The 26,412-nt window shown below is 38.1% G+C and overlaps 1 protein-coding gene across 2 annotated transcripts; it reads left to right on the top strand.

Moving 5' to 3' along the window:
• The first annotated feature begins 318 nt into the window (after positions 1 to 318).
• On the top strand, positions 319 to 3,611 carry LOC131253063 (coatomer subunit beta'-1-like). Of its 2 annotated transcripts, none has more exons than XM_058253887.1 (6): positions 319 to 491; positions 984 to 1,206; positions 2,545 to 2,613; positions 2,929 to 3,079; positions 3,189 to 3,258; positions 3,414 to 3,611. In XM_058253887.1, exons 2-6 carry the CDS (start codon positions 1,178 to 1,180, stop codon positions 3,464 to 3,466), a joined length of 372 nt encoding a protein of 123 aa, XP_058109870.1. In that variant the 5' UTR covers positions 319 to 491; positions 984 to 1,177; the 3' UTR covers positions 3,467 to 3,611. The 2 variants fall into 2 exon arrangements, with proteins under 2 accessions (XP_058109870.1, XP_058109871.1); XM_058253888.1 differs by having other exon boundaries at positions 321 to 491; positions 3,189 to 3,254; positions 3,441 to 3,611.
• The last annotated feature ends 22,801 nt before the right edge of the window (positions 3,612 to 26,412 follow it).

Below are 26,412 nucleotides of genomic sequence, written 5' to 3'. Positions count from 1 at the left end.
CCGCCATTGAAACCTTCTTGGAGCCAACCATCTAAACCGTTCATAAGCTTATACTACTCAAATAAAGTATAGGTACAAATATCATTCCGATACAAAACTTTCATGGCACCCAAAAAGTTTCCATTGGTAGGCGTTAAATCCCTTTTGTTTCTTGTGGTGTGGCCCACCTAAGTTGGCTGTTTCAGCTTAATTGATTCTTCAAAAATGCTTCTTTTGAATATGAACAATCCACAATGGGACCTATTATATAACTGTTTTAAGATGATGCTTGCACCTATTTTGTTTCTCTGCTCGATTTTGTGATGCATAAACCATTTCCATCTGGAGTGTTTTCTTTTCTTTTCTTTTTCCCTTCTTAATCTTATGCAATCATGTCATTTGTTTGTTGAATGCCATGAGTAAGAAAATTCCCTTCTATCACAGGATTACAAAATTCGAGGAGCTCGTGGCATTAGGAAGTAGGTTGCTTGTTGGGTTTCACCAAGAGCTAGGTGAGTTCCATTCGTCTTATGGTTTTTCTCTTGTTACATTTTCTAGTTTTAAGTGTTATCACTCATTGACTATACATATGACATTCATATTTGACAATCTAGAGACTGTCCAAATCTTGGGTGGTTGGCCCTATTGTTGATGGAGTTGTCCCTAAATATCACACTAATTATTTGATCTTAAACATCTGACTTGCCTATTGATGGTTACCAATGATTTTTATCCACCCATTTGATGGACACCATTTCAGTAGTTAGGATGTTCAATCAGCATAGTTTTATTGGACTAGACCATGTTAGAATATTTAGGTCACTGTTGAAGAGCTGATGAGTGGACACACATGCTAAGGTCGCATGATATGAACCAAGTATTCGCTTAGACAGCCATTTCATTTATTTTCTGTCAAACAGACTGTACGTATCTAGTGTTGTTAATTATTAATTAAGACTTGCTCTATCTGCCTCATTTTACAGCTTGAGTCATTTTTTTGCCAGACAGCCCTTTACCACATTCTAAACTGGAGGAAGGTGGGAACTTGTACATTTGAGGTTAATCTTTCTCAAGGGCTGGCAGTTGAACTTTTGAATGATCACCGAATACATCTATTGCTTGCAATACCTTTATTATCTTTGATAGTTCCAAGGTTGACTCACCATATTGGACCCTATAAGGCAAACAAGCTAGAGTTATGTATCATCAAGAGGAGAAATTTGTGAGGTTAGTTTGTTTGAATATGTACACATACTGCTTTTACTCAAGTACTCCAATATCCAGAGATTCCAGTTCCATATTCCTTCCAATTATTCTTTTTTGAGAGGTAATTCCTTTCATATTAGAATGCTTTTCATATATTTTAATGCACTAGATATATGAAGCTCTTAAAATTAAAGAAATAATTGTGATTCAAGAAGTATAAGCATTTCAAACATCAAAATACTTTGGATTACTTACCTTTAATTCCTACTTGACCTTGAGGAAAAATTGAGGAAATGATGTTTTTTTTTTTTGTTGGTAAAATGTTGTTTTTACTGCATGTACTTTCCAAGTATGTCACCTACAACTACTTTGTTACTATTCTGAAATCTCATGCTCAACAACTTAATTGCTTGAGAAGATGTCCTTGTATTCTTTCTATTAAGACTCGTTAATGTTATATTAATGACTCAGATTGCATAAAATGGCAACTTGTGTTGACGTGATCAATTTCTAATCTATAAGTCAAAGGTTCGAGATTTGGTGCCCATTTCTTCAAAAATGGCAACTTGTGTTGTTTCCTGGGATGTTCTTATGGAATCTCTAAGAGTCAAGCTATTAGTTTCAAACTTCCAATATAGCCTTGTTAGGAAAATGGTGGATGGTAATAGGTCCTTTCACGTTTGTAGGTTCAAAGAGTGTTTTTTTTTTTAATTGTTTTAATTTTTTTTAAAAGAGATATGCTGGTTTTAAAGAGTTTTTAAGGGTTGAGCTAGATTAGATGCATGGTCAGAATTGTGAAGGAACTACAAGTTCTGACTTCCTAGTCTTCTCAATTGTAAGTTAAATATAAATATTGTGAACCGATGTTTTCTTAAGGAGAGGCTCTAGACTTCGAGAAGTACTTTATTAAATCTGTCAGATGTGATGCTCTTATGATTAGCATTATGCTGTGTGATTAATGATCCTAATCAAATATCAAATGGTGTAATGCCATCCATATCTGCGTTGTAGGATCTAATTCTTGATTTAAAGGTGTTTTTATTTGTTGAAATTGCTTCATATATTACTTGTTTCTTTAAATTGTGATTGTGGGATTATAAATATCCAACAGTCTATAGCCTTCACATTGAGTAGCAATTTCTCACTAAAATGCTGTTTTAATAAATTGATATTGAAATGTGGACATTAAAGCACTGGTAGTAGCAAGACCTGAGCTTGATCACTTTTCTATAACTATTATGTGTGAGCGTATGTTGCCTTCTGCTTTGCTTTGTGATTAGTGTTTCACATAACATATAAAGCAAAAAAGTTTAGCTTGAGTTATGACATTAATTTTGCGTTGGTTTCTTGACTGTACAGACTTGAGAACACGTTGAATTATGGTCTTGAACGAGTGTGGGCTGTTGGATATATGAAAGGTTCGGGCCAGTGAGTGTTTTAACCATTGTCTTTTTCATTCTCTCCCTGCCAATGAGTTTTAAGTTACAAGAAGAAATTTTGGTTCTCAACAATTAATGGATAGTTCAAGGTGGTTTGCAATCATTGGTTTCATGGCATCATAGTATGTAGATATTTATTGTTTTGCTTGAGAGAATGATGCAACTAGTTCTATTTTACAAAAGTTGTGTTCACTGTTCATTAAAGCTTATTGAGTGGTAAACTATTCAAGAAGAAACAGGTTCAAGTAACTTGTCCTAAAGTTGTCTACTTGCTTAAAGATATATGTCTTTGTTTTGCATATAGGGTTGTAATTGGATATGATGAAGGAACCATTATGATACAAATTGGTCGAGAAGAACCAGTTGCTAGTATGGACAATAGTGGCAAGATCATATGGGCTAAGCATAATGAAATTCAAACTGTGAACATCAAGACTGTGGGGGCAGATTTTGAGGTTAGTTCACCTTGTATTTATCTTTTTGCAAGACATGTACTATATCAAAGTTGAAGTTGTATTCTGTTGAAGTTAACATGGTAACATTTTCATTTACTCAACTTCTCAGGTTACAGATGGAGAACGATTGCCTTTCGCTGTGAAGGAGTTGGGAAGCTGTGATCTTTACCCTCAGGTAAGTGACCTTTGCTCAAAATATTTCTTCCGACCGTGTGGATATCCTAAACAATTGTTGAAATGGAAGTTTTTCTTCTTTAAACTCTAGCATGGTGGAGAACATTAATATTCATGTTTCAACAACGAAGTTGAAAATCATTGAGTTGTTTCTAGGCAGTAGGTATAGACTTGACTTTATTTTCAGAGATGCACAATCAGAAGATGATTTGAAGCAGTGGATGAAAGAAGATTCTCAAGGATAAACAGTATTGAAAGACAGGTGAATAACAGTACTCTTCTTGAGGCTGCCATAGAATTGTGGAAGACAGTACATGATATCTATTCTAAATAAAATAACATTGTAATTGTCTACCAAGTACTTCTGCTCATACCTCAGTTTAAGCAAGGCATGAAAGTGTGGGTATTACCATCTCATTAATAACGTTACTGGTAAAAACTGGTTTGAATGGGTTTATGTCTGCACATCTCGTCCTAAGTGCACCTCTGACATGGTTGCTCATGGTTGAGTAGGGTTGAACTAAGTGGTCCAGGTTTTGAAACCTGCATGGAAGGTTTCTTCTGAAGCTTGATTTGCTGAACTTACATTCATCAGCTACGACTAAGTTTAAGATTTTCTTCCATATTTCTCTAATTGTATCATTTTCTTCCGAATTTCTCTAATTGTATTAAATTAATAGTTAAAAGACCTATCTAGTTATGGCACTAGTTGTCTCATTGTTTCATTTACAGCAGTAGATAAGTAACGTATTTCAGATAATCATTCCATTTTTGAAATATTCTATATGATTTGGAACCTTCAAGTATCATCTTGATTTGTTGGTTTGCAACAGGTAAAGATTTGGGAATACAGGAAGGCATTGCCACATGTGCACTAGGACCCTCTAATTCCTACTTTTTCTTTAGCCCATTTGGGACTTAATTCACCTTTCTTAGTACATCTTTGTTACATATTTTGACTTAGAAGTTATTGTATCAAATGACAAAACTTCTATTACAAATTTACAATTATATGCCACATGTGCAATTTGTAAGTAATTTCTAAGCTTTTATACCAACTTCGACTGAATTAACAGAATTTTCATTCAATGCCAATAGTCTGTACAGATGGGGGGATATTTTGCATTAATGATGATGATACATATCATTCGTCAGGTGGATCCCAATGTTAATGTTCAATAGATCAGAAATCTACTATGTTGAACAATCACAATTATCTGATCGGTGGACTTCCTCGAGTTGCATATGTATATCTCTAGTTATTACATCATTTCATCTACAATTTGATGTTTACAAATGTTTCTGCATCATAAATACTGGGAATGTAATTACAATTTGATCATTGCCGGTCTACAATTTGATCTTTCCTATTAACTAAATTATGTATTTCAAGGTTATTTTCTCCATTAACGCAAGGCAAAGATGACAGATTTCCTGAGAAAGGTCAGTTTTTTTCATACGAAACTAAATAGCAATGATGTACAAATGCATTTATGTAGAATGTTTCTTGTTGCTTACTTTCTGTAGGTTCATATGTATGTAGATTCTCAGGAAAAACTTACTCATTCTCAAATTGCATTGTGGAATATACATCCATTATTCAAAGAAAGGGTGACATTCCAAGCACTAACACTCTCTCCTTGCTAGCTAAATTGGTGAGTCTTCTTTCCTTCATAATATATGATTCATTGATGAAGTGGCTTGGCCATTTGGACAGGCCCATGTTTATATATTATCTTGAAATTGATGAAGTAGATCCGGATGTGCGTCGGAGCTATCCGGATGTTGAGCGGGGGTCCCTGGAAGGTGGGAACCGCTATTATGACCATAATGAAGCTGTCCATTTCCTATGGACAACAATATGGGTGGCCTGACTATTTGGACAGGCCCATGTTTATATATTATCTCGAAATTGATAAAGCAGATCCGGATGTGCGTCAGAGCTATCCGGAAGTTAAGCAGGGGTCCCTGGAAGGTGGGAATCGCTATTATGACCATGATGAAGCTGTCCATTTCCTGTGGACAACATTGGAGGGGCCTGACCATTTGGATAGGCCATGTTTATATCTGTATTTACAGGGACCACACCCTTAACCTAAACCACACCCTAAACCTATAACCTAAACCTAAGCCTTAACCTATAACCTAAACTTTAACTTATAACCTATAACCTATAACCTAAACCTAAACCTATAACCTATAACCTAACCTAAACCTAAACCTAAACCTGTAACCTAAACCTATAACCTATAATCTAAACCTATACCTATAACCTAAACCCGATCCTAAACCCGATCCCGAACCCAAACCCGATTTCCTAAACCTATAACTTATTCTCAATTCCCTAAAGCTATAACCTATAACCTAAACCTAAACCTAACCTAAACCTAACCTAAACCTAAAACCTAAACCTAAACCTAAACCATAACCTATAACCTTAACCTAAACCAAAACCTATAACCTAAACCTTAACCTATAACCTAAACCTATAAACTAAAACCTAAACCTAAACCTAAAACCTAAATGTATTTTCAAATCCCTAAACCTAAACCTACACCTAATCCTAATCTCAACTCCCTAACCTAAACCTAAATCTAAACTTGAAAACCCAAACCTAAACCCGATCTCGAACCCGAACCCGATTTCCTAAACCTAAACCTTAACCTATTCTCAATTCCTTAAAGCTATAACCTATAACCTATAACCTATAACCTAAACCTAAACCTTAACCTATAACCTAAACTTTAACTTATAACCTAAACCTAAACCTATAACCTATAATCTAACCTAAACCTAAACTTAAACCTGTAACCTAAACCTATAACCTATAACCTAAACCTAAACCTATAACCCAAACCCGATCCTAAACCCGATCCCGAACCCGAACCCGATTTCTTAAACCTATAACCTATTCTCAATTCCCTAAAGCTATAACCTATAACCTACACCTAAACCTAACCTAAACCTATTACCTTAACCTAAACCTAAAACCTAAACCTAAACCTAAAACCTAAATGTATTCTCAAATCCTTAAACCTAAACCTACACCTAATCCTAATCTCAACTCCTTAACCTAAACCTAAACTTGAAAACCCAAACTAAACCCGATCTCAAACCCGAACCCGATTTCCTAAACCTAAACCTTAACCTATTCTCAATTCGCTAAAGCTTTAACCTAAAACTTATAACCTATAACCTAAACCTAAACCTTAACCTAAACTTATAACCTAAAACTAAATCTTAACCTAAACCTAAACCTAAACCAAAACCTATAACCTAAACCTTAACCTATAACCTATAACCTATAACCTAAACTTATAACATAACCTTAACCTAAACCTAAAACCTAAACCTAAACCTATAACCTAAAACCTAAACCTAAACCTAAAACCTAAATGTATTCTCAAATCCCTAGACCTAAACCTACACATAATCTTAATCTCAACTCCCTAACCTAAACCTAAAACTACACCTAATCCTAATCTCAACTCCCTAACCTAAACCTAAACCTAAACTTGAAAACCCAAACCTAAACCTGATCCCAAACTCGAACCCGATTTTCTAAACCTAAACCTTAACCTATTCTCAATTCCCTAAAGCTATAACCTATAACTTATAACCTAAACCTAAACCTTAACCTATAACCTAAACTTTAACCTATAACCTATAACCTATAACCTAAACCTAAACCTATAACCTATAACCTGACCTAAACCTAAACATAAACCTAAACCTGTAACCTAAACCTATAACCTATAACCTAAACCTAAACCTATAACTTAAACCCGATCCTAAACCCGATCCCGAACCCGAACCCGATTTCCTAAACCTATAACTTATTCTCAATTCCCTAAAGCTATAACCTATAACCTACACCTAAACCTAACCTAAACCTATAACCTTAACCTAAACCTAAAACCTAAACCAAAATCTAAACCTAAAACCTAAATGTATTCTCATATCCTTAAACCTAAACCTACACCTAATCCTAATCTCAACTCCTTAACCTAAACCTAAACTTGAAAACCCAAACTAAACCCGATCTCTAACCCGAACCCGATTTCCTAAACCTAAACCTTAACCTATTCTCAATTCCCTAAAGCTTTAACCTATAACCTACCTATAACCTAAACCTAAACCTATAACCTAAACCTAAACCTTAACCTAAACCTATAACCTTAACCTAAACCAAAACCTATAACCTAAACCTTAACCTAAACTTATAACCTAAACCTAAAACCTAAACCTAAACCTATAACCTAAACCTAAAACCTAAATGTATTCTCAAATCCCTAAACCTAAACCTAAACCTACACCTAATCCTAATCTTAACCCCCTAATCGAAACCTAAACCTACACCTAATCCTAATTTCAACTCCCTAACCCAAACCTAAACCTACACTTAATCCTAATTTCAACTCCCTAACCTAAACATAAACCTAAACTTGAAAACCCAAACCTAAACCCGATCCCGAACCCGAACCCGATTTCCTAAACCTAAACCTTAACCTATTCTCAATTCCCTAAAGCTATAACCTATAACCTATAACCTAAACCTAACCTAAACCTATAACCTTAACCTAAACTTAAACCTATAACCTTAACCTAAACCTAGGTTTTAAGTTTAAAAGTCCATCTTAGGTTTGAACACCTTACTCATGTTGGATTTTGCCATAGTTTAGAAGATTTGTAGGTACATTTTTTTATTTCTTCATATATAAGTGTTTTTTTTGTCTTTCTTCCTTTTGAGATGTGTACAAAGGCATGCTTGTTTGATTATGTCTACAAATGCTATTTTATACAGGCCGACAAGCTAAAGAAGTCAGTGGAGGATGAAATTCATTTTCTCAAGGTAAGGGTTTTAGAACTTGAAAGTAATCTTATGTCGAAGTCCACAGAAGTTACATCTGCAGTTTCAAGGAAAGAAGAAGATCTATCTTCTGCATTTGCTGAAATTAATCATCTGAAGGAAGAGAATTCTATAAAAATGTGAGCATTATTGAATGCTTATGGAGGGTGTTTATTGTGTTGGAGTGTATTTATTTATTGCACATGAGGGCATGCCTTAGTTGTAATTCTTATGATAGGTTAAGCATAGTGAAGTATTGTTTATTTAGAAATGTGAATGTAGGATGCATTGTATAATTTGATTGCTATTTGTAATAAATACATCATTTTTTTTCTGATTGCATTTTATGTACTATTTCTATCAGCATTAAACTTAGATGAGTTATCAATCACAGCAGGTTCTTGCAATGGAAACAGGTCGTATTATTACAATTTTTTAAAAAATAGCTACAAATATAATTCGTAGCTATAGCTACGGCATTTATCCAAAGCTATTGGTATCTATTGCTATGGATAAAATCCCTTTTGCTATGGATACGATCCGTAGTACGTCCATCGCTATTGGTGGGGTAGCTAAAGTTATTGCTACAGATATAATCCGTAGCTATTGGTATCTATGGCTACGGATATAATCTATAGCTATTGGTATCTATTGCTACAGATAATATCCGTAGCTATTGGTATCTATTATACGGATATTATTTGTACCTATACCTTTAGCTACCCCACCAATAGCGACGGACGTGCTACGGATTATATCCATAGCAAAAGGGCTTTTGCTATGATTTTTGGCCGTAGCCTTTGCCCGTTTTTCTTGTAGTGATGGTATGTGATAATGATGTATGCCCTCACCTACACTCCCTCATCGACATCATCTCATGATCGCGGCATGTACCACTCTGGACACGTGTACTTTCTCGTCAAAGCACCGTGCAATGCGGATGCATGATCGTGTTAACCAAGTTCTTATTTAGGCTTATTTATACAACAGATTCGGAAAGCTAAGGTACCTCCCTTATATCATTACCCAAACAATGATCCATATAGGGTAGTCAATCCTAGTCAATCACATACGATGGGCAGGTTACAGGTCGCCATGGAGAGGCTGTCACCTTAGCACAGACCTAGTTTATACGCAAGATCACTACGAAAAGGCTCGTCACCTTAACGTAGTCCTAGTGTATACTCGAGGACACTACAGGAATGGCTCGTCACATAGTGGAGTAGGCCGATAACTCGAATACAGTGTCCCATACCACCGTATTTGGCTCACGAGTCTAGTTTGCTCACTGGACACTACGGGGAGGCTCGTCACCCCAGCGTAGGCCGACAGCTCGACCACGGTGTCTCATACCACCATGCCTGGCTCATGAGTCTTAACGGATCGAGGTACCAAGGTTAAACGAGCTTTTCAATGGTAAGTTGGTACCTTATATTCAAGTAGTTGTGTCCATATATAGTGAACATATATTAGGCCAATCGGGTTGCTTGACAAGCTCGACTGGTACGAACGTACGTTAATTTGATTGACATGGAGTGCGTGAGCATTCCGCGTGGCCTAACCACTGTCGACAAGCAGCGTACGACTCGGATTCCTCGAACATGTCTTGTGTGGCGAAACGACCTCGGCCACTAACTCGGAAATCATTACCGATTGCCTGGACTATATAGTAGTCCCAATCATACTCAAACACAATAGGCATTCATGTTTGATAGTTAAAATAGCATGTAGCAACCAATTCAAATATACATCTCATATAAGCATTTTAACGAACTCATAGAGTGCATGTTAACATACTAGGCATTCATCCATAAAGCACGGTTACATGAAGGAAACTGTAACTATAGATAAGGGGATTGAAAATCCTATCTCAACATCCTATTAAATATATTTCAACAAGCATTTTCTCATTCAGGCATTTTACCAAACACTTAGACTACACATATTACATATATGTAATAAATTAGTTAAAACACATATTTTAGCAAATCCTTCTACACAGGAGTTGCCACAAGAACAACAATCATATATTCCCAAACATCAATCATAACAAGCACAAATTATAATTCCATAATCATTCAGACATTTCAACAAACACATAGAACGCATTTAAATCAACTTAGTTTACGTATATATGTAATGTAAGAAAAACGTCGGATCTAGGCATATGTGATAGCAATTAATTCAGTCATAAATCATTAACTGACATTGAAAGCATTGAAAACCATAACCCAAACATTTATAGTCCGCACCTTTCACCGGTAGACTCGTAATGAGCTCAGTTTGAATACTACGTCTTTGTTTACGGCACAACGACTACATGAATTATGAAATAGGTTAGTTATTTCGTCAATCTTCCTATTTGGATATCTAAAACAGGTTAGGGTTAGGATTTCTTATCCAATAACGGAATCGGCATCGCCGGTATCGCGACACGAAAACGGTGATTTAGCAAGTGGAGCGGCAGGGAAGAATCCCAGCAACTATCTCTCTCTCTCTCTCTCTCTCTCTCTCCCTCTCTTTTTCCCTTTCTTTCCCTTTCTTCTCTCTCCTAAGGTTTGAAATTCGTATGGAATGAGAGAGAGGTGGGTTTAGGTCATTATATAGGCCCAAAACTGATGAAAATGGCCCCAGGGCCATGGTATACTTAGGTTATGGCCAGAAGTCGGCTATTACAGGCCAACGAAGCTCATCTGGGGGCCCTGACATTAGATCTAGGTCAGGCTAAGTTTTTGGTCCGATCGGATTTACGGATCGACCACAGAGGAACAGTTTCAGTTCAACGGTCATCGACACTCGATCAAGGCCACAATTACATTGACTTATGTTGGGCAATTTTCCTGATCTAAGGATGTAGTTAGGTCAGATTCTGATGGTGTGAAATCTTAGATTTGGCCTGCAAGCGAACGACCGAGTTCATTTTTTAAAGATCTTCGCGTTTCTCACATACTTCGCCCTGGGCACAAGTTGTGTGTTTTTGGATACTATTAGGACTTGATTTCCAAGATGGTTAACAAGTCCAACAAGGTGGTCCTAATTGTATAGTTTCGTGGCTATCGGACTTTCGACGCGCGGTCCAGGTCTGATACGGAGTTTTAATGTGCTCCCAAGAGCAACCGGGTTTTGAGATTGATCCTAGATTTTTAGGTAATGTAGCGTTAGCGATTCTACTGGTTTTAAGTCTTGCAGTTCATATTTAAAGTGATTAGAGCTAATTTCACAGATAATCTAGTTTAACACTTAGCTAATTCTCATTTAATTTCTAAAGGGTTTGGTCCTTAGTGATTTCTGCCTGAGGTGGTACTCAGGTCTTTGTACGGATTTTTTCGAGATGTTACAACAAGTGCCAATGTAAGGAACATGTGTGTGAAATCGATGCACGGGATCAAGTGGACGGCAAAGGTTTATGTGTACCATCCAGAAGATAAGTTGGACTGATTATCGTGTGGTTCTCAGGTGAATGAGAAAGATGGATTATTAGAAAGAACTGGTCAACGTGAGGCCCAGTTCATGAGAAGATAATCGGGCCATAGGATGTCTACACTGGCAACTGGACGATGAACGGTGTTGATCGCATACCAACATGCCAAATTAGCACCCATGGGGATTAGGATTCGATAATGTACTCTCGCGAGTAGTGTTTGCGTCTGTACTCTCTGGTAGGTGAAATTACAGAAAGCTCCTTGGCTTAAATATTTGGAACCTCATTTCTTGCCAGTGGAGCCCACACTATGATGATCCAAACCATTGGTCAGAGGGATCCCAACATGAACAGACCATCAACATAAAGTTTCCGGGAGATCATAGCAATCCAATCTTCAGCCGGACGCGGATTGTGTACTAACCCAGCCGTCCGTAGGTAGGAACAGATGCTCTGAGTGGCCACCGTGATTTATGGGTTTATCCACACCGTCCATCCACTTCACACAGTAAAAGCCCAAAAATAGACAGGTCCAAGGCTCAAGTGGACTCCACCACAGAAAGCAGCGGTGAGCAAACTAGACTCGTGAGCCAAATACGGTGGTATGGGACACTGTATTCGAGTTATCGGCCTACGTCCACCTGAGCCTTGGAACTGGTTCATTTTCGGTCTTGCACCCTGAAATGATATGACAAAATGAATGAACAATGTGGATAAAACCATACATCATAGTGGCCCCTCAGATAGGCATCCCATTTCTGCATTTTCTTCTGTTGATGTAGACTATTTTTTTTTTTGTTCTTGACCGTCCATTAGGGCCACCAAATGAAAGGTTGGATTTTCATAACAGCATGTAGAGGGAATGCAAGGCATGAAACCACCCATCGTCAATCTGGACTATTCATATATTCCCCACTGCATTTGGATGATATTTTGAATTGAATTGCTGTAATTGCTTCAAGAAAGAAGAAATGATCAAAAATTAGGAAAGTAACATGATGTATGTTTATATTTTCCCCACTGCGTTGGACGGTGTTATGTGGGCCCAACATGATGTATGTTTTTTACCATGTCATCCACCCATTTTGCCAGCTCATTTGAGACCAAAAATTAGGTAGATTCAAATCTCAGGTTGAACACACCACTGGAAAATGTGGTGATTGAACAACAAAACTTCGGGATCAACCTGTTATTTTTGTCTTCCCTTCATCCTGGTTTGTGTGAGCTAATGAACGGCTTGGATGGAGTTTTGAGTGGTAGGTGTTCAATCACAACTGTTTTCGTGTGGTGTGGTCCACCGAAAATTTGGATTTGCCTAATATTTATGCTCATGCCTAAATTAGTGATTGAGAATGGATGGACGGCATGGATAAAACACATACATCATGGTGGGGCCCACAAAGCACTGTCCGACCGTGAGGTGCTACTGGCAGTTTCTTTGCAATCTGCGTTCTCAGCAACATGCGTCCAGCTGAACATAGTGGAACTCACATAATGTTTACATAATCAGAACCATCCAATCTTTGCCTACTATTCTCAATAGTCTATGGTCTAGTAATCAAACTGCAAAGATTATCTTGACCATTGGCTTGTCTAGCTGAACATAGGTCTTTGATTTTTTTAAAAATGGTCCACAATAGCCATACATACCGATGATCGAAACCATGCATTTAATATAACTTTCTTAATGTCGCCCGCATAAGGTAGCACCTTGAGCATGGATGATTCCTGTAGTCACAAACTCTTCTGCTAGTTTATCACCGATTTAAAAATGGTAGTGGTTATCCTCCTTACATGTGGTGCTTTGGCATTACTTCTCCATATACACACCCATATATGAGATTTAATCTCCAATATTTTAATAAGACACTTACGTACACACACTCTATATGATAATAGAATCATAAAATAGATCCATATAGAATGAAGTGATATGGAAAAATAATAATAATAAATATGGAAAAAAGCAATCCGATTAGGGGTGATCACAACATACCTGTAATTCTGATGACAACAAGAAGGATCTTCAAAGTGTCTTCCAAACTGAAAATATAAATAAAAATATTTTAGTACATGGTGGGAATCAGTAGAGATGGAGTATTACAGAACATATAGTGGATTTTGTTCATCCATACCATCCATTTGTTGATAATCAAATGGATGGTTGGCAACCGTGGAATACATATGACCCTGCACGCGGTTAGGATCATTGGCAAGACATTAAAAATGGAACTTGGTCTATCCAATGGCTCGATTGAGTCTTCCACAAATGAAGTCCAAACACATCTGAACGCCCACTGTGGTTTACAGATACCATCTCGCCATTACCGTTTGGTGGGAGAGATACTGTGGCGAGAGGAAGGAAAGATAGAGTTGCTCCTCAAGACACACAACACATACCTTACCACATAGTGGGCCCAATATGCACGTTTGCCTCCATGCCCAAGTCTCCTTTATATACTCCTAGCTCCTTCCTTACTTGATTACAATGGAAGAAGCGAGCTGTATCGTCAGCCTCAACTCCCATCGACGGTATGGTTGTACATCTTCTGGAGCCGTGTGTCCTATAGGTTGTCTGGAACTCGAAGGTAGACCTGCTCCTCTTTGACCATGAGAAGGAGAAATAGTTCATTTCGTATTCAGTCATCAAATAGAATCGTTCTGAATCTCCTTCAGATATGGATGCGGATTTCCCGCGAACCACTTTCGCAGGAACTTCATGCGACGTGAAGTTCAGTGGGACCCACCATGATGAATATAGGAAATCCACCACGCCCAACAGGTTTACAATATCATTTTAGGTGATGGGCCCGAAAATGATCTAAATCCAAAACTCATGTGCGCCATGCATAAGATAAACGTGTGTAGGTAAACTCCTACCGTTGAAACCTTCCTGGGTCCACCGTGTTTTTTTATACCATCTATACCATTCACAAAGTAAATTCTATACACATATTAGTGAAAAGTTATAAGTTATCATGTTTCAAATCTTGTGTGGCCCCACGTATGTCTCAATGGTGGACATTCAATCATCAATCGTGTGGCCCATATGAGAATTGGATTTTCGTAATTTCTGGTTCAATATCATAATATATTATTCAAAAACTGATGAACGTGGTGGATTTCCCATAAACATCAATGTGGGCCTCAACTAGCCATCCTTCGCATGTAGATCCTGCGAAAGGCGTTCACAGGAACCCACTTGAAATCGGATTGCTATCTGCATTATCGTACTCACTTACTCAGTACCCACTTATCGTACTGAGTACACTCAGTTAGGCCCATCGTCAGTGTATTGTCTTATCCACTCCGTCCATCCTTTTTTTCAAATCAGTTTAGTGATTGAGATAAAAAAAATGAGGTATATATAAATCTCAAGTGGACCATGCCATAGGGAATAATGATTTCCACCGTTGAAACCTTTTTATGGCCTACAGTTATGTTTTCTTTTCATCAAAACTATTAATAATATCACAAAGACATTGATTAAGTGAAAATACAAATATCAGATTGATACAAAACTTTTGTGGTCCCCAAGAAATTATCAATGGTAGATGTTCAATTCACTCTGTTTCCGGTGGTGTGGTCGATTTGAGCTTTGGAAAATTTTCGATTTTAGGCTAACGATCTAAACTTATATTCTAAAATGTATGGATGGAGTAGATGTAATCATATATAGCACAAGGGGCACACAGTCAAGCGTCATACCCAAATGGCATCATTCATGTGGATGTCACTCAAACACACAGAAGTGGAAGCGGATTACCCGGTGGTGAAGTCGAAGCGGGTTACTGCAAACTCAAGATGGGATTGCCAAATCCTTCCTTTTGACAAATGGTATTGGCGGGAAACCCAAAGTTCATTATCCCGGGTTGAAAAATTGTCTCCAAACATGACTGTACAATGGATATGGCAGTCCGACGAATGCAATCCCAGCTACTCCCACTTAATGCAGGTGGCCAAACGGGCCCTAAAGTAAATAGGGTTTCAAATGCAGGCGGTTTCAAATCCCCTCAGTTAGGGGGTTTTAAATCTAAGGTGAGACCTTGGATTACATCTAAAATCATTCTCATAGTTGCATGTGTAACCATGTATCACTGATTATTAATCTATTAGACACATGACCCACTAAAGATATCTTAAAATAATTAGATTATCAATGACATCACTATAATTACTTTAATATGGTGATCAGCACTATCCAAACATTGTCCATGTAAATCAACAGTTAAAATTGTTGGTTAGTCACTCGGACGTGATCTTGTGCTTGTCGCTCATCCAAGACTTAGAATTTCATAATTTTTTGGCAAAGTATATATTTCAGCAGGCTTATTACAATCATTGTATCAAAAATTACATAGTTCACTAATTAGAGATATTATAGTTGATTTATTAATTAAATTCAAACCCCTGCAAATATGCTATGAATAGATACTTTTGGATTAAAGTTGATTATCAATCTAGGATGCCAAACATAACAAGAATATTTCAAATCCAGGGGGTTTCAAATCCAAGGGGTTCTGTATCAAGGGGGTTTCGAATCCATAGGGGCTTGTTTGGCACAATGGATTTAAGGGGATTTGAGGGGATTTCAAATCCCTAAGCTGTTTGGCGGCATAAATTGGGGGTTTCAAGTCCCCTTAAAGAGGGGGTCTGAAATCCACGGTAAGACCTTGGATTACACCTAAAATCTTTTCCATAGTTACGTGTGTAACATGTGTGTCACCATACTATTATTTTATCGGGCACATGGCCCACTAATGATATCAAAAAACAATTAGATTATCAATTGCATCATTATAATTACTTTAATATGATGATTAGCACCATCCAAATATTGTCTATGTAAATTAACGGCTAAAAATCGTTGGTTAATTACTCAAACATGATCTTGTTTTCATGACCCATCCAAGAATTGGAATTTCATCATTTTCGGGCAAAATATATATTTCAGCGGGCTTATTACAACCATTGTGTCAAACTTAACATACGTCACTAATTAGAGATATTAAAGTTGATTTAGTAATTAAATTCAAACCCTAGTAAATATACCATGTATAACTACTTTTGGATTAAATATGATTCTCAGGTACTAAACACAATAAGAGGATTTCAAATCTAGTGGTTCCAAATCCATGCTCCCAAACAAGCCATTAGAACTTTAGCTAATCGGTTGGACCCGTGGGGCACATTTTAGACCCGATCAATCCTAGACCAGGCGGGGACGTTGGTTTGACAACATTTCCTAGCCTATAACTTAAATGGATATCTCTGTAGGAAATTGAGGCCCGATTGTAAATAAGTAAGGCCCGGCACCATTAACAAGCGGGTCCATCGAGGCCAGCAACTTACCACCCTTAATCATAGGGTCTATTGACGTGCAAGATTCTGTATGGGCTAACCATGGTGTGGCGTGGCCTAAAAAGCAACCTAGCAAGACGACCCAGATTTTGGATTTGAAGAAAAAATTAGATAGGCAATGAAAATTGTTGGTTAGCAGTTCCGCAGTGCTTGATCACATCCGTGGTGGGGTGTGCTTGATGAGCGGCTCAAAACTCTTACATGCTCGTCCTGAATCAGTCATTCTTGTGATTGCATGGCAAAGGCTTAACGGGTGGGCCACCCACCCAAAATTTGATGGTGGTGATGATGATGGTTCCGATAGCAATGCTGTTGAAGATAATGACCATGGGAGAAATTTTCTCCTAGGAACCTGTTCTCATTGAGAACTCATTTAATGGGCTGTGTATGTGCAATCTAAGCCATATGGACCCTTCATCTAGTTTAGATAAAAGGTTGGGTAAAAATTAAATTGTTTTGCAACTCTGGTGGGCCCATATGAAAATCAAGAGTGGGAATTTCTTCCCGTGGCCCACCTGATTTTTGTATTAGGCAGACTTTTAAGCCTACAGGTTTCAGTGGGATTATTTGGATTTTGTGCACACATAACGTGAGATGAATTCTCAGGGGGCTCTCATGGGGAAGAGGATTTGATCCTTAGATGATTTGGTCTGTACCCTTTATAGGGGGTCTTGATGAGCTTAAATCATACCATTTTTTATTGTGAAAAATGGGCCAATAACAGTTTATTTCTAATATGAACAAATTATATCCAACAATTAAAATAATGCAACATAGTAGCAAAATCTCAACAAGAAACGAAAGAAATATTTCTTTGGTTGCTCTAACAACCTAATGAGATCAAGATTTGCAAAGTCGTGAGTATTTAGTAAGATCGATTGGCTACAATAAGGATACATGTGTTGTATATCCTACTCACATGACAAAACCATCTAACCCCACGGTGACCTCATGATTGAAGTTGGGTATCGATCAAAACACGATTACGTTGAATGTTAAGTTCAGCCAATGCACCATGACATTTCACATGATTTCCATGGCTGAAAATATTTGAAAAGTGGAGTAACGACCACACTAAGTCGGCCTAACATTATGACACATTATTTATGTTCATGCAGAGAAGCAGATAGCTATTACCAATACATGTAACTTAAGAGAAGCTCTCGTTCACGTAAAGAGGGTAGGAGGTGTGCACAACCAATAGCGAACTCATGACAAACGATTAACATGTGTGGCATCGTTTGATAGACCGTGAATATCTTTGGGTCCAGACAATTATCTCTACGTTAGTAAACAGGAGTAGCTATGAGGATCTCTCCGTGCAATCATCTTAAGTTTTATTTAAATAAGAGGAAAATCGAAAAGCTTCGAGCCATCACTAACCCAACACATATCAAATCAAAACTACAGCGCAACACTGCATATCTTTTATCTTATCTTAGAATAGGATAATCTATCTACGCTGTTATGTTGGACCGGCTTTAGCATAAGAGTAGTGTAATTTCGTCCGTCTACGCAACTATGTTGGATCGACCTAGATTAGGAACAATGTAATTCACTTCCCTCTATGCCAAGCGTTAGATTGAAAGGAAGATCTTTTCTTTTGTTTTTGGTATTGTAATTTCCTTCGTTTACGCTCAAGTTACTAAACCAAAGAAGACTTAGATCTAGGGCCTTGCTATCAATGTCACAAATATTGGATTATCAAGGAATACTTTTTTAAATTTTCATTTTTATTTCAAATAATACAATTGAGTTCCTTTTACTCTCACATTGTGGAAATTTGGATTATCTATGCTATCAGGTGAGAAAATATAATTCAAGCTGAAAGACAAAAATAACTTACTAGAAGGACAAACACTTCCATCTACAAATCGCTTGATTACGCATACAGGTGATTGAAGACGACCGAACTACTTCAATTATTGGTCACAGACGACCACTCATGATGTTCATGTCTATCTTGGCACAAATCAAAGGCGTTCAATTAATATTGAGTTGTAAAAGGTTCTAACACTCCCAACATAATACACACGTACCCACAGCCGAATTTCGAGCCAAACAATAATGCATGGCCTATAAAAGGTTTTTGGTAATAGTTAAAAACACATGACCATTTCATGGTTAAGACTCTTATGGAAACAGCCACTTCATGGGTCTATATAAGGGACTTGCTTTGCAACACACCAGTGTTATTGCATGCAAAAGACCATTTTTAGTATATTTTGGGATTTATCCATGTTACCGCCTACCTTTTTAACTATTTCCCAAAATATGCCCATAGCTTTCACCATTAAACATTAAACTCCCTATAATTAGTTACATATATGTATACCTTACCATATTTTTATATTAACCGAACTGCCCTCGCTTTTTTAACAACCCTTGTTTGATTTATAAGTCAAACAACACGCGACTCTAACTCTTGACCACACGTGGACCCACCTTTATGTTTTTTTTTATAAATCTACCATATTGATTTTATTATCGGATCATTTTAGGGCATGGCCCTAACAATAAGGTAAATATAAGTCTCAAAGTGGGCCCTACGATGTTTCAACACTAAGCGTTCAATCCCCAATGTTTCTTATTGTTTGGCACACCCAAGCTTGAGATCGGCTTTGTTTTTTGGTCCATGCCCTTAGATGAGATGGAAAAATACATGAACACGGTGGATTTCTCATAAACATCAAGGTGAGCCCATTGTGCATTTGTAACATCGAGGGAGTGTACTTATTACTTCACTGTGTTGTTGCCAAGAGATGCAATAAATTGAGGTCAACCTTAACCCCCTGATCATCGTCCATTTGTGTTTTTCAGGTCATTTTAGGGCAATGGCCAAAAAATAAGGTAGATCTAGTGCTCAAAGTGGGCCCCATGATGGCCCCAAGATGATTCAATAATGGCGTTCAATCCCCAACATTTCTTGTCATGTGACCCATGGCAGATTTCGATCATACTCATTTTTAGGTCGATGCCTTAAAATGAGATGGCAAAATGGAAGGATGGAGTGGATTTCTCATAAACATCAAGGTGGGTCCCACTATTTATTTGTAACCGTCAAGGCAATGGAATTAGTACTCTAACTAGGCTCTCTGCCGAGGACGTGCAATGAATTGATGTAGGGTTGTAACTCCATCGCACGTGGGGCCATCTTGATGTTTATGAGAAATACACCATGTCCATTTGTCTTGCCATCTAATTTTAAGACATGGGTCCAAAATGAGGCAGATCTAATGCTCAAAGTGAGCCCCATGATTGCCACATGATGTGTCAACGATGATGTTCAATCCCTATTAGTTCTTATAGTTTAGCCCACCCAAGCTTTCAATCGGACTTTTTTTTAGCCCATACCCTAAAATGAGACGACTAAACAAATGTATGAGATAGATTTCTCAAAAACATCAAGGTTGGCCCACTATTTATGTGCAATGGCTGAGGCGGTAGAGTTGTTTACTCCACCAACCAGCTCCCTGCCCAAGACATGCAATGAATGGGCATGGGATCGTAGCCCAATTATAGTCCACTTGATGTTTGTGAGAAATCCTCCAAGTCCATATGTTTTGCTAGCTCATCTTAGTTATAGGCCCAAAGTTGACGCATATCCAAAGCTCGAAGTGGGCCCTATGATGGCCCAAATATGTTTTAGCGATGGGAGTTCAATTCCACTTTTTCCCATCGTATGGCCCACTTGAGCCTCAAATTTGCCTCATTTTGTATTCCCTTCATAAATTTAGTTTGTAAGATGACCTCCCAAGTGGTCCACATAATTCATAAGCTTGAGAAAATGTAATCATTTGGCTCAAATTCATTTGTGTACGAGTGATGGGCATGCCAGAGCAAGATGCGGCTCAACTCAAACCGAACTCCTTGTGACTCCAACGCTGAGATAGACCAATCAAGACCATATTTGTGAATATTAGTCACCTATCTAGCCATCGATCGTAATGAAATCAGGCAATTTGCGAAGAAGATGATTCATCCTTCAAATGGATTATTTCTCTTGCCTTTCAGTCGAAAGGTCTTCAATATACGCTTATTACAATCATAGTTCAGTAATAGAACAATAGAGAAAAATGATAAAAAAGTCTAAAGTATTTTATTAACAATTTTTATAATATTGATGGTCATGATCAACTTAAGGGACGACGATCTGTTCGTCGCCCAGTGTTGACTGAGTTTCGTAGTAGGACAGTTGTGATGTGTAGGATGGTTGTCTATTCATTACTCTATCAAAAATTGAACTTCATGGTGAGACAACTGATGGAGGGCAGGTCTTCAACAATCTATTTATTGCTTAGTTGAAACCAAGCTTCTTGGTGAGATGGTCGGTGGGGTGATAGTTTGTTCGTAGTCTTGGAGGGAACCAAGCACATGGTAAGATGATCATGGTTCGACTATCCATTTATTATCTTGTATAGACCAAACTTCATGAAAAGTTCTAGAACCTTCCATTCGAAACTAAGCCTTCCTTATGATCCAATGGGATGTCATGGATAAAGGGTGGAAAGGTAGACTAAGGATAAAAATTAGAACCTCATGCTATGAGCAACCATAAGGGGACTAAACTAAAACAAAATAAATAAATGTCCATGGTGGATGGATAGATAAGGTAGTGTTATATTATAATTTGTTATATTGGTGTCATGCTTGGAGCTCTTCTACGTGCGTTACTTTTATATACTTGGAAAGGCGATGGCCTCACACAGATTATGTCAGCGTAAGAGATCAAACTAGTCGGCTGTGCAAATCCTCTTGAGTCTTAACATAAGTGTAGCTTGTAGCATTGGGCCATGCGTATAGAAGAGCTCGCATCTCCTCTTGTTGTTCCAGCCTTGCAATGTGTGTTGGAAGCCCTATTGAACTCTCCTCGTAAGGAACATGAACCCAAAAATTATTGTCAATGTCTTAAATCTGCCGATAACAGAGTCCGTCGGTGTCATCGACAGATCATTGGATTTCATCGAGCAACTGTCAATTTCATTAACAAATGCTCGATCCCATTGAGAAAATCTTAAAAAATCCTAGTTGATTGCTAGAAAGTTTTGGAGTTTCTAAATGATGACATTGAAGGTGGCTTTAATGTCATTGACCGGTCCTCGATAGTTGTTGATGACATCGAAGGCGTGTGCAGAACTGCGTAAGTGCGCGATCTGTTTCCTATTTCGATTGTGGTAGTATATATATTGGGTGTAATCGGGATTACGATAAGGTTAGGGTTCTTTAAGATGGTCCCAAGGGTTCAAGAGTATAGCTAGGGATTTCAAGGAGGTTTTTAGGATTGTTCAGATTGGTAATTCCATCCATCTCTTCTAATATTTGTTTTTATAGTGAATTGCGTATCGCTTTGTGCCATAGTTTTTTTTCTTGTGAGGATTTTTCCACATAAAACTTGCTTGTTCTCTGTGCATTGTACTTTTATTTGATTTCGTCTTGTTAGTTTCAATTTAGGTTTACTTCTGCGCGACCCCCAACGAGTGGTACCAGAGCTAATGTTGGTGTTTCATGTTATAAACTAAATATTTCAATGAAAAGATCTAATGTGAAGTGTGAAACAAAGAAGTTCACCAGTAAAAATAATTTTGAATAATGGAAGGGGAAGATGATAGGACTTTTAGTTCAACAAGGATTGCAACATGATCTACTTAACAATGCGAAGTGTACTCCATCTATGACTATGAAGAGTGGGATGAACTCAATGAGGGGGCTACAACCTTAATCCAATTGTACCTAGTAAACAATGTTCTCTATAATGTCCTGGATTAAGATACCGTCGCAGGGGTATGGACAAAACTTGACAGTTCGTACATGAAAATTTTCTATGTAATTGTCTGTGTCTTAATAAATAATTCTATAATCTTAAGGCAATAAATGAATCTGATATTAGCGAACACATGAGCACTTTTAGTAATTACTTTATAAATTGATGAATGCGGATGTTAAATCGAATAGGAAGATCAAGCCTTGATTCTCTTGAATTTGCTTCCACTATCTTTCAAGACTGGTAGACACGTTGATCCATGGTAGGGATACCGTTGATGTTGAAATTGTCATATCAGCCCTTTATGAGAAGCAGTTGAGAAAGAAAGACAGTAGTGATGGTACCTTTATAAATGTGTTGGCTGTCGGGGGAAGGAATTCTAAATGGGTAAAGGGTAATTCTCGATCGCGATCCAAATCGAAAAGGAATGTCAAGACAAAATGCTGGAATTATGGGATGACAAAATACATGAAAATGATTGTCATAATCTTGAGGCTTGGAAGATTAAAAATTCTGATAATGTGACGAAAGAGGCCAATACAGCGCAATCTAGCAAGGAGGTAGATGGTTGTGATGTCTTGACCGCATCTAAATCTGGTTACCTCTACCTCAGTAACAACCGGATTTTGGATTTGGGATCCTTATACCACATGACTTCTCACAAAGATTGTTTCACCAGTTACAATGAGTATGAAGATGGACAGATTTTTATGGGCAATGACATTGTTTGTAAGGTGATTAGTATCGGTTCAGTGTGCATCAAGGTGTTCGATGGGGTGGAGTGTATCCTGACGGATGTAAGACATGTTCCTAACCTTAAAAAAAATCTCTCTTGGGGCACTATAAACATTTGGGTGCAAGTTCACTGATTTTTATAGGGTCCTTAAAGTTTCTAAAAGGGCCTTCATAGTGATGAAAGCGTAGCGGAATAAAAATCTTTATAAGTTGATCGGGAATACCGTAATGGGTGGAGCTGTAATGTCGATAGCAGAGTCCACATCGACACATTTGTGGCATGTTCGTATGGGCCACATGAGCGAGCACAGTATGAGAGTACTTTTTGATTATAGCTTGATTCCTACATTTAAAAGCGTTGATTTTAATATATACAAACATTATATATATGGTAAACATTCTCAGCTAACTTTTAAGACTAGAAAACATGTATATAAATGAGTGCTTGAGTATGTGCATTCATATGTATGGGGCCCGTCGCTTGTTGGTTCCGCTGGAGAGTCATCATTTTTTGTCTTATTCAAAGATGACTACTCCAGAAAGTTATGAGTTTATTTTTTGAAAAAATAAATCCAATGTATTTGCCACATTCATAGTGTGGAAGGCAGTTGTTGAGAAAGTAGACCAGACATAAACTTAAGGTTATGAGGACAAACAATGAAGGTGAATTCACTTCAAATGAATTTAATCAATATTGTAAAAATGAGGGGATTATAATAATACACCAAGGTACACAGTTGAATAGAATGGTGTGATGGAACTTATGAATCAGACTCTCTTGGAGAGAGCCCGATGCATGTTGAGTAGTGATGGATTGGGCAAGGAGTTATGGATTGAAGATGTGAATACAACTCATTATTCAGTGAATAGGTCTCCGTCTAAACCGATAGTGTAGACACCCTACCCAAGCTAACAACTTGACAAGGCATGGATAATCTTTAAGAACCGAACCCAAACCATCCCATTACCCCAAACCCCAACTTAACTCAAGTCATCACCCAAGCCAAAGCATACCCAAACCTTCTCCCAAAATCTATCCATTTCTCAAGCCATTTTCGAGTCATAATCGAGCCAATTTCGAGCCATTTTGAGCCACATATCCAAAAAGGGCTTTGGGCCACTCTCCGGGCCTGAAATAGGCCCACTGGTCAAACTGCGGGACCAACTGTACCCAGGCGGTAGTTTGACTACCGCGGGCAGTAATCGGACTACCGCATGCTCTAAAAAATTATGCATGGAGCCAGCTGGCTGAGTTTCAAACCAAAACAGTCAAGGGCGGTAGTCAAACTGCCGCGGGCTATAATCCGATTACCGTCCTCTCTCGACAGGTGTCTCCTCTCAGCACACAGCTGTCTCTCCTCCAAAAGTCAACTCTCCTACAGAATTACCTCCAAGTTTTCACCCTATTTACCATCCTACCAAAGCCCAAGAGCCTATGAAAGCATATCATGTGGCATTACCCTCCTCTCAACCAATCACAAGTTACCACATCAACATTTACCCTCCAAAAATCCTGGAATTACCAAAATGTCATCCCAAAAGGCTATAAATAGCATTCACTTCTATTCATTTATCTATACCCAACAGCACACCTAACATAACACAAAAGACCAACACCAAGAGAGAGAGAGAGAGAGAGTAAGAGGGAGTGCTTGAGTTCTCAAGCTCCCATCTTTTTAGCCTCCCTCTAGCCTCCTCCAACCATCTCTTAGCCTCTCAATCCTACTTAGGTCAATCATCCCTAACCTTGGTGCATCCAAACATCCAAGCCATTTCAAGTGCAAGCCAAAGATCATGAAATCATCACTAGCATTCATACTTTATCAATCGCATCATTACTTCCCTTCTCAACCCTCCTACTTCTATAGGTTTCCATTGAATGTATGCTCTGTGACTTATCAGAATTCTAAATCCTGTCACATCAGAAACTCATGGTAGCCTAGTCCCTCTTTTGATAGTTCTAGCATCATCATATCTGTTTAAAAACTCCTCTAGACATTTTCTGGACGTATGCTCTGTGGCTTGTCAGGATTCCGGATCTTGCCACATCAGAAATTCAAGTTTGCCTAGTCCTATTTCAATATTATCTTCATATCCCTTAAGACTATTTTACCACACGAAGTAGAGACCGTACATCTGTACGGGCAAAGAGGGTGCCTAATACCTTCCCTCTTTATAACCAAGGTCCCTTACTCAAAATCTCATATTGCAGATTAGGAGTCAATTTAAAGCAAGAGGGTCTTCGGATTTTCTAGCTTTACATATTCTATAAGTTTTAGCCGACTGCGGGATTTTGAGTATAATGGCTAGTGGTGACTCCAAGCCTACTTTCATCATCAATCCAAATCAGCCCAATCACCCCCACAACAAACATAAACAAGTGTGAGCGCCGATTTTCTAGTATTCACAAAATGACGACTCCAGTGAGGATTTGCTAGCTCGCACTGGCTGAGACCCGTCTCGAACGAATATGGTAATACAATCTTAGGGGATATTTTAGATACAAACATTTGCATTCATACTTTATTTTTAAAAAATAAAAAAAATAAAAAAAATGAAAAAATGAGAATCGATCTTTGGCTTGCACCCATTTAAGGCTTCCACTCACCCCATGCTTATCCGATCCAAAATTGCCATGACAAAGCAAAAAGAAGAAACCATTATGCCTAAAAGGCACCCCCGGATGACCTGACCTCATGGCTAGTAATACCGCAATCACCTCATCCATGGACGAAATAGCCCAAAATCTCAAGGCATTGTAGGACCTTTTTACCCAATGTATTCAAAGAGAGGTTGTCCAAACTATACAAGTATCATCTCCTAGTGCCCTAGTCATCTCAACTTTCCAGCATTCCCTCCAAAATGGGAGTCGCGCCGTCGCCACGGTTCAGATGCCTTGTCTCGCGTGCTGAGTTGATACCCTGGCTAGGAGATGTGGGCCCGTGTTCAGTTTGAGAAAAGCACCGCGCGTTACAAAATCCAAGAGAATCTCTACAACTTATCACCTCAATCAATCAATCAATCCCATCAAG

The sequence above is a fragment of the Magnolia sinica genome, chromosome 8 (genome assembly GCF_029962835.1).
Source record: "Magnolia sinica isolate HGM2019 chromosome 8, MsV1, whole genome shotgun sequence".
NCBI lineage: Eukaryota > Viridiplantae > Streptophyta > Magnoliopsida > Magnoliales > Magnoliaceae > Magnolia > Magnolia sinica.
The sequence above is the reverse complement of the archived record's forward strand: the minus strand, read 5'-3'. Positions and strand labels throughout refer to the sequence as shown.

What these genes read in the sequence shown, in the direction of transcription:
- LOC131253063 (XM_058253887.1), top strand. Translation starts at nt 1,178, where the DNA reads ATGTATCATCAAGAGGAGAAATTTGTGAG. An exon ending in CAAGAGGAGAAATTTGTGAG is followed by an intron (nt 1,207 to 2,544) that starts GTTAGTTTGTTT and finishes TTGACTGTACAG; the next exon opens with ACTTGAGAACACGTTGAATT. An exon ending in TATATGAAAGGTTCGGGCCA is followed by an intron (nt 2,614 to 2,928) that starts GTGAGTGTTTTA and finishes TTTTGCATATAG; the next exon opens with GGTTGTAATTGGATATGATG.